At 40.5% G+C, this 8,167-nt stretch overlaps 3 protein-coding genes across 5 annotated transcripts; 2 read left to right on the top strand and 1 right to left on the bottom strand.

The window, feature by feature from the left end:
• Nucleotides 1-55: 55 nt before the first annotated feature.
• mffa (mitochondrial fission factor a) lies at nucleotides 56-3,735 on the top strand. Of its 3 annotated transcripts, XM_037267219.1 has the most exons (8): nucleotides 56-259; nucleotides 781-998; nucleotides 1,192-1,358; nucleotides 1,463-1,554; nucleotides 2,181-2,345; nucleotides 2,848-2,904; nucleotides 3,060-3,144; nucleotides 3,232-3,735. In XM_037267219.1, the coding sequence occupies exons 1-8, from the start codon at nucleotides 249-251 to the stop codon at nucleotides 3,361-3,363; spliced, it is 927 nt and encodes a 308-aa protein (XP_037123114.1). In that variant the 5' UTR covers nucleotides 56-248; the 3' UTR covers nucleotides 3,364-3,735. The 3 variants fall into 3 exon arrangements, with proteins under 3 accessions (XP_037123114.1, XP_037123115.1, XP_037123116.1); XM_037267220.1 differs by lacking the exon at nucleotides 2,181-2,345; XM_037267221.1 differs by lacking the exons at nucleotides 2,181-2,345; nucleotides 2,848-2,904.
• A 181-nt stretch (nucleotides 3,736-3,916) lies between these two features.
• Nucleotides 3,917-5,991, bottom strand: dnaaf1 (dynein axonemal assembly factor 1). The gene is made up of 2 exons (XM_037267216.1): nucleotides 4,971-5,991; nucleotides 3,917-4,770 (listed from the first exon to the last, which is right to left on the bottom strand). Exons 1-2 carry the CDS (start codon nucleotides 5,890-5,892, stop codon nucleotides 4,145-4,147), a joined length of 1,548 nt encoding a protein of 515 aa, XP_037123111.1. The 5' UTR covers nucleotides 5,893-5,991; the 3' UTR covers nucleotides 3,917-4,144.
• Nucleotides 5,992-6,012: 21 nt separating this feature from the next.
• Nucleotides 6,013-7,904, top strand: mrpl44 (mitochondrial ribosomal protein L44). The gene is made up of 4 exons (XM_037267217.1): nucleotides 6,013-6,232; nucleotides 6,376-6,844; nucleotides 6,989-7,167; nucleotides 7,246-7,904. Exons 1-4 carry the CDS (start codon nucleotides 6,057-6,059, stop codon nucleotides 7,418-7,420), a joined length of 999 nt encoding a protein of 332 aa, XP_037123112.1. The 5' UTR covers nucleotides 6,013-6,056; the 3' UTR covers nucleotides 7,421-7,904.
• Nucleotides 7,905-8,167: the final 263 nt, after the last annotated feature.

The following is an 8,167-nucleotide window of genomic DNA, read 5'->3' as shown; positions in this document are numbered from 1 at the left end:
CGATTTGTGCGGTCATTGCCATGACGTCACTTCCCGTGGCGAAGAGTATTTTCCTGTCCTACTGACCACGCAGGACGATGAGAAACGTTCCTCTTTGACTGTTACACTTTTTCCCATTTTACAGCTCCCCACCTTTTGCAACTGTAACTCTTTTATTGTCCTCCTGCACGTTTGGAGCAAATGTAAAAGTCTTCTCGCGATTCTGGATCATTATTACAAAACCTTTTGAGGAAATCTACTTTCAGCAAATGAGCAAAGGGTGAGAAACAGTCCGCTTCAATGGCGCTAATGTTAGCAGATTACTTAGCGTCACATACGCAGTTAAATTATTCTAAAAAAAATTTAGTAGCAGATACTACCAACCATAACCAAACGAGGGCACATCTCTCCAAACCAACCATGTTTTATATAAATATTTACGAAGGGTAGTTTGGACGAGTTTGAGGGTGACCGCTATGTAGCAACTCATGCTAAAGAGACAAAACATGATTTGTATGAAATCGCCATGTTTATAGCTGAGCTCTGCAAAAGAAATCACATGCAATTATTGTGAACGATTTAACAAACATCTTCCCTGGCCACTTATATGTAACTGTAATAGTTGCATTAAGTTTGCCCTTTGTGTCTGTGCACTGTTCTGAAATCATCAATGGCTAATATATTGTTTTGATCATGTGATGTGTTTCTTGCGAATATTAGTTTGTTGCAATTAGTCGGTTACAATGCATAATGTTATTATTGACTGATGGTGTCAAATGTTGACTTGATGTTTTTGCACAGGCAAATGAGTGGCCCAACATTCCCCTCGCCCATTGCCGAGATGGCAGAAATCAACCGCATCCACTATGATCTGCAGTACACAGAGGGGATCAACCAGAGGATGCGCATACCTGAGATGCTCAAAGTGGCTCTTCAAGGCCAGGAGGACTCTGGTGTTGCCTCGCAGCATCTTCCTCACAGTGTTACAATGCAAGTTCCGGAAAGAATTGTTGTCTCAGGTTCGTAAATACAGAATAAGATGACTAATATATTTATTTTAAAAGCAGTGATGACATTTATTGATATATTTATGTATAAGTTACATTTCTGTTGTCCTCCATGAAAGCAGACTGATATTTTTGTTGAATCTAAAGGGGCGTGATGCGGTTCTGCCTTTTCAACTTAACTTACAAGAATTCCTTCTTATTTCAGGAGACAATGATCACCAGTTCTCAAGACCAAGAGACCTGGATTTAATCCAGTCTACACCTTTAGAAGCCTTGTCCCTGAAGACCCCGCCGAGAGTACTCACACTCAGTGAGCGACCTCTCGACTTCCTGGAGGACGATCATAGAGCAACTCCAGAAAGTGAGGCCACGGTAAGTGAGAGAGCAATCAATACTGTTCCATTACAATGTGGGAAAATCAATGAAGTAAAACTCAAGATTTACAGTAAATATTACTAAGTCATTATTTATTTTAGCTGCGGCGTCAAGGGCGATCGAGACGAGAACGCTCAGCTAGTGAGAACGCAGCTGTCCGTCATAGTAGCCAACTGACGCATAGCGATTCAGCGTAAGTATTTGTTCAGTTGTTGGTAACACAAAGTTCTTGCACGCTACATCTTTTTCCTCCTTCTTTCTACTCTCATCTTTTACCTTTTTTTTTTCCAAAGGAGACGTTGTTGTCTTTGTTGCCACGGTATCATCAAATGAAAGACGCCCTTAGCGCTTGAGAAAACGAAAATAGTTTTGCCACATGATCCCTTTTTTCCTCGCTCATATGATTTCCTAACTTGTAATGTGTTTTTCTTGGCTTTTGCTTTGCATTTGATGTAGTAATAGTAAAACTATTTATTGGCCATGTAGGATAAACCTTTCCATTTCTTTTAGCATGGTCAGCATTCCTAAAAAGATAATGCATGTAATTAAAATTAATTATTTATTTATTTATTTATTTAGCTCGGGCCTCTAATTTGCATGCCATCCTCCTGACTGTTTTTGTTTGGTGCTTTGGATGTGGCAAAATTCCCTCTAGCTAATTTAGCAGTGTTGCTTAACACAGCTGCAAAACTGACACATTTTAAGATAGTTCCTTTTCCTCATTTCTCTCCCCTCTCCTTCCCTGTTTTCTTCTCTCTTCCTGTTTCCTGTCCTTGATATTTTCTCCAAATTGGCTGCTCAATGGTTGCCTCCAAGCAGTGCAACAGTATCCCCCTCAGCAACTCTTCACCCCCCTTCCCCTCCCAATGTGGCTGAAGAAGACCACAACCTGTACACCGCTAGTGGCGTTTTATCTTTCCTCCAGTGCACTACACGTCGGGCCTACCAGCAGGTCCTTGAGGTCTTGGATGAACACCCTCGCAGGTGACCTCCCTATTGTCACAGTTTCTCATTCGGCCAGTGAAGGGAGCATCACGCAGTTAGTAATCAAGCCACCTTACCACCTACCTAGAAACAAACTGGGAAGTCCTGCACACCTAAGAGTCCATTTTCAAAGGACACAATGTAAAATTAGTCAAATAAACCTTTGCTTTGCCTGATTAGTCACATTCTTACTGGTTGTTTACTAAAGCAAAGAATGTGACCAATCTGGTTAACATTCACTAACAATACTGCAAGTCATGAGAGATGTGATACGTAAATCCAACTAACATTGAGTCCAGCGTTTCCAAATGATCAAGACTAAAATGTCTTTTTGGCCCAGTTTGAAAAGCGATTAAGAAATGTATTTCATTTAATGTCCTTGGGTGTTTTACGTTTGGGAAGGTCATCCTCATTTTTGCATGCTTGTGAAACTGTGCTTTGTGCAAGTGCTAGCTCTTATGTTTCCCCTTTTTCCCAAACCTGTATTTCCTCACCCCTGTAGAAAACCGTCACTGCGAGGGGGGTCAGCTTCAAGCTCCAACCCCCTGCATGAATCCAGGTAACATCACATAGCACTCAGTTTTCATTTTGTTCCTCTCCTTTCACCCATCTTTTCCTACCTATTCCTTTCATGCACTGTTTGTCTTGAAATAAATACATTAACTTGCAAAGACTGGAGCAAAAATGATTTCATAGAGGCTATTGTTGTTTCAGGCTTGCACTATCAACATATGAGGCGTCTCTGGATGGGGGATCTGACGACATGACCGTTGTGGATGCGGCAACACTTCGACGACAGGTTGGGTCTTCACAGAAACATTCGTATTGAGTGGCTAAAAGAGCCGACGTGGCAAAAGCGTAACTCAATTTTACTTGACTTTTGTAGCTTATCAAGTTGAATCGACGGCTTCAGCTTTTGGAAGAAGAGAATAAGGAGCGAGCAAAACGGGAGATGATCCTCTACTCGGTCACTGTAGCTTTTTGGCTTGTCAACACGTGGGTGTGGTTAAGACGTTGAATACATCAGTGTTACAAAACAAGTCAACATAATTTTCCTATTGTGTGTGCGACACAGTTACACTTGCTGCCACCTCGCTGAGCAAGACCATAGCCTATTGCACGACGTGCTCATGTTTACTTATCATGTATGTTTGTACAGTGTTCTTTTTGGTGTTTATATACTTTTGTTAGTTTTTCTTTTCAGTCATGTTTTGCTTTTAATTACACATGTTGAGCAATGCTAAGCATGACTTGTAAATACTGTATGTATCACTTCAGAAAGGAGTAATGCTATATTTTGTTTCCAAATATCAATGTTGCGCAATGCAGTGTGACTTCAGAAAGGAGTAATTCATTAATAAAGTACAGTTCTGTTTACCAAAGAAAGAAATTAAGATTTAAGTTTGATATTTATTATAGACCAACCTTTTTAAAGAGTCAGCAACTTGTGTAATGAATGGTTTAAGAGATGCAGATTTGATATATGACTGAAACAACAAATTTGCTCACATTATCTTTAATATTATGTTTGTAATAATCATCATTTTCATACTATCATATGAAATACACTCAAAAATAACGTTGCAAAAATTAGTCCAGAGCACAAAATGACAGTGTAGCAAAGCTAATGGTAGAATAAAAACAATTCAGAAGAATTCAATGACAGATGATTACCTAGAAACAACATGAAAAAGAAAATCAATTTTTACAACAATTTTGTCCATGTGTCCACACATCTGCTGCATGACAGGTTATCAATCTGACACGAGTCAGATCATCAATCAGAGACCATCTCAACTTTACAGCTCCTCAATCAGGCATTGTGGTTTACGGGACTTTTGACTTGTTTGAAGGTTTGCAACTGGTTTAGGAGCATCCCCATCTTCTGGATATATCAATGATGAATCGGGAGCTTTGGTTGACTTGGACAAACCTGAACTCACCGGATTATCTACACTAAAAGTACATTTCCTGACTGAATCATCATCATTGCCATCCCCTGAAATTACTTCTATCCTTGGTCTCACCATTATATCGGAAAACATTTCAGAGACGTTTTCTGGCTCCAGATCCTCCAGGTCAGGCAGATCATCAACATGTAAGGGAGGAGTTAGTGGAATGGTTTCTAATTGTGCGGCATCCACCAGTTCAGTCACAAGTGGACCAGAACCATGTAATGATTCAGGAGAAGGAAGTAGTTGATGTGCATCGCTTAGAATCACTTCCCCAATATTTTCCTTTTGTGTTTCTTTGTGTGATTCCTCGTCAGATTTATTGCCGTCAGAATATTTGTTTGGATGCTCTTTGTCAGGCAGCTGTTTAGTTTTGTTTTGGATAAACTCCTCATGGGCATCCAAGGACTCCTGAACAAATACTTGAATTTGCTCTTCAGGTGGCTCCTCACAAGAAACATCAACAGCTTCACCTGAAATTAAGCAGAAAGGGCAAAGGTCAGTGGTCACGCTACTGGTGAATTATGACCTTAGCCAATGACTTTGACTATAATACAAGGTGTATATAATCCACAAATACATTTAAAAAAGACAAATGTAATTGTTGGTGAGTCAGAATTTCTGAAGCCACAGAAACAAATGTTTCTTTGAAAAAAGTATTCAAACTACCAACCTCCCTCGCCGTTCACTTCCATGTGTTGTTTCGCCTGAGCTTTCTTCCGAATCATTGCCAAGGCATCCAAGCCCTTCTGAATTTGTCTCCTTTCTCGTGTGGTCCATTGTTCTCTCTCCTTTCGTTCCTGCTCAATTCCACCAAGTGCCCAAGCCTCTGCACACGCTTTGTCTTTGGGGAAAACAGGCCTGTCATCAAGGAAGGTAAGCTGCTTGAGACGGACGATCAAAGTCTTTCTGTAGTTGGGGATCTTTTTCACAACTTCATTTCCCATCAAGTTAAGTACTCGTAGTTCCGGCATGGCTTCAAGCACAGCAAGAATACCAGGATCTGTCAAAAGGTTGTGTGAGAGATCCAGCACACTGATAGATGGACACTGACTCAGATGCTCTATGTCCCCAATTCCCTCCAGTTTGTTATGGGCAATCTGCAGAGTACCAAGTTGAGGAAGGCAGGAAATGTTCTCAATAGTCTGTATGTAGTTATTAGAGACATTTAGAGTAGACAAACTTTTTAAGGGTTCGAGATTTTCCAGCTTGCGAATGAGGTTCTGCTGAAGAAACAGACAGCGGAGGTCAACTTGTGCATTCAAGTTACCAATCTGTTGCAGCCCATTGCTTTCCAGCCAAAGACACTTAAGTCCTGTGTACTCATCCAAATTTTCAATGTTGGAAAATCCTTTAAAATGCAGATACAAGGTGTCATTCAGGCATGGTGTCGAGTAGAGTTTGTATTGCTTACAGTGGTCTTTTAAAAATGTCTTGGTCATCCGTGGCCCTGACAGCTTTGCTTGTTCTTTCTTTTCTCCATGCTCATCCTGCATTGTGGCAACTTCAGCAGATGTTTTGTCATCTTCATGCTCTACTTGAATGACTGTTGATGTTTCATCGGAATTTGTTTCACCAACCTCAGGAAGCAACATTGTATAATTGTAAGTCCAAAATAAATCCTTAGCAGGCTGTAGTTAGAGACTTAGACCGAGTTGATGTTTTTTTGTTTCTATGGCAACGCTCCGATAACTGGGCCTGTCACTTGTTTCCTGTCGGACTGATTTAGCTGACGTACACTACCGGTAAAGAAATAAGCATGGCGTCGAGTATTATTATTAATCGAGGCGCGTTAATGTTTGGAACATATTGCCAACATTTGAGTTGGAATGTTACAGTCACGCAGGTTCGAGGGATAAAACGTTGGATGAGGGCCTACACACACCTTATGGCAAGAAAGTTAAAGCTTGAAGGTCCTCCACCTCCGAAACCAAGGTGAGGCTAACGCGTCGGCTAAAAGATCACCTCAAGTACCATTAATGGGATGGATCAGATAGTTGTTTTAACTTTGTATTGCAATTACCACTTGGTCTCGTGAGGACCGTGAGCATCATTATGACATTTCTGATTTCTTTCAGATCTCAACACCCAAATTGGGATTATCATGCTGAGGTTCAGGCTTTCAGCACCCGCCTCCATGAGAACTTTTCCCTGGAGCAATTGAAAACAGCGTTCATAAATCCCTGTTACTTACAGGCAGAGCTGATAAAGAGACAAGAAATTGGCATAGACTCTGAGATCACTGCTCTTTCTCTGAATGATAATATTGAGCTGAGTGCACGGGGAGATGCCTTCACAACAAGCTTCCTCACGGATTGGTGCAGGGCAAGCTTTCCCAGCCTGCCAACACAAGGGGTGGAAAGTATTGTGAGACAGCTCACTAGTGTACCCCTAGTAAGCAATGTTGCTCAAAATCTTGGCATTGAGGATCTAACCATGAGTTTAGAATTCCCCGTCCCGGACAATGTGCTTCATTCTACATTCATGGCAGTGATTGGAGCACTACTTGACAGCAGTGGAACACAGCGTGCAGGGTATTTCCTCAGGGTAAGAATTGATCAATCCATTAATCAATCAATCAATCAATCAATCAATCAATCAATCAGTTCAAATAATGAGATCAGAGACCTTTGTATGCTTAGTTGTCTGAAAACAAAGTGTTACATGGATTTGTGATCTTCTCAACCACAGGATTTCCTCGTTTCCCAGCTAATCGGAAAAGACTTGTTTGATATGTGGACAGTGGTCAATCCTATGGGCCTTCTGGTGGAGGAACTCAAGAAGAAAAATGTTCCCCTACCAGAGCCCCGCCTCATCAGGTCTGCTGGGTCCAGCACTGTTCTGCCGCTCTATTTTGTTGGTTTGTACAGGTATGTCTATGTCTATTAACCTATGTTTTGTCATATTTTTGGTTTATTTATTCTGTTTTCTCCTTTTTATATATATAGTGATAAGAAGCTCCTGGCCCAGGGTCCAGGTGAGACACTTATTGCGGCAGAGGAGGAGGCAGCTCGTGTGGCCCTGCGGAAACTCTATGGCTACACTGAGGATCGCAGACCCTTTGACTTTAGTCCACAACCACAGAATGAGCGTCCTTTACTTCAAACAGTTAGCAGCAATTAATATATCAAGAACGTTTGGGTTGCTAATTATAGCTAGGGAACATCTTCCCTACTTGGTGTCAGCAAAACAATGTACTTGTATTGCTCATTGTCTATCTTGTGGTCTTTATATGTCTATCCGAAAAAAAACATATTTAGTAAGATTCAAGTTTTGTATTGAATACAAGAACATCGGATCATGTTAAAAAAACTCCTTGTCTTTTTATTGAATATCCAATGTAAATATGATTTACAATTGTAGTCTGTTATCTGTTCACTTAAAAAAATCATGTGTGATCTGTTGTAGTCATGAGAACGTTGTCATGTCAATGAGGCACAGATTATGGAATCGGTACTTGCATGCAATTGTCTGTTTTTCTTGTGTGGTGGGCTATAATGGTCATGTCACACATGCAAGACATTTTAAATGGCATTTTTGAGAAATATTTTACAGTTTTCATTTCAGTATTGAATTGCAAATAGAAACTTTGGAGCATTTGCTGCTATGTATGCTGTGCAATACTGCGTTTAAAAAAAATAGAGAAGCAACCTTCTCTGCAGTAATGCTGCTCTTCGCGAGGTGGCACTCCTTTATTCAAAAGAGACAAAACAACAGTCGGACGTTGAGATAAATACAAACAAACAGTAATACATACTAATGGACTCAATTATAGATACTAATTAGTTAATTTAGCACACAGCAACCCAAATAGCATTTTGGAGTTTTGTCAACGAATGCGGAAGTTTAAGGTGGGTACTATCTTGTTCA

The sequence above is a fragment of the Syngnathus acus genome, chromosome 13 (assembly GCF_901709675.1).
Source record: "Syngnathus acus chromosome 13, fSynAcu1.2, whole genome shotgun sequence".
Taxonomy (NCBI): Eukaryota; Metazoa; Chordata; class Actinopteri; order Syngnathiformes; family Syngnathidae; genus Syngnathus; species Syngnathus acus.
The sequence above is the reverse complement of the archived record's forward strand: the minus strand, read 5'-3'. Positions and strand labels throughout refer to the sequence as shown.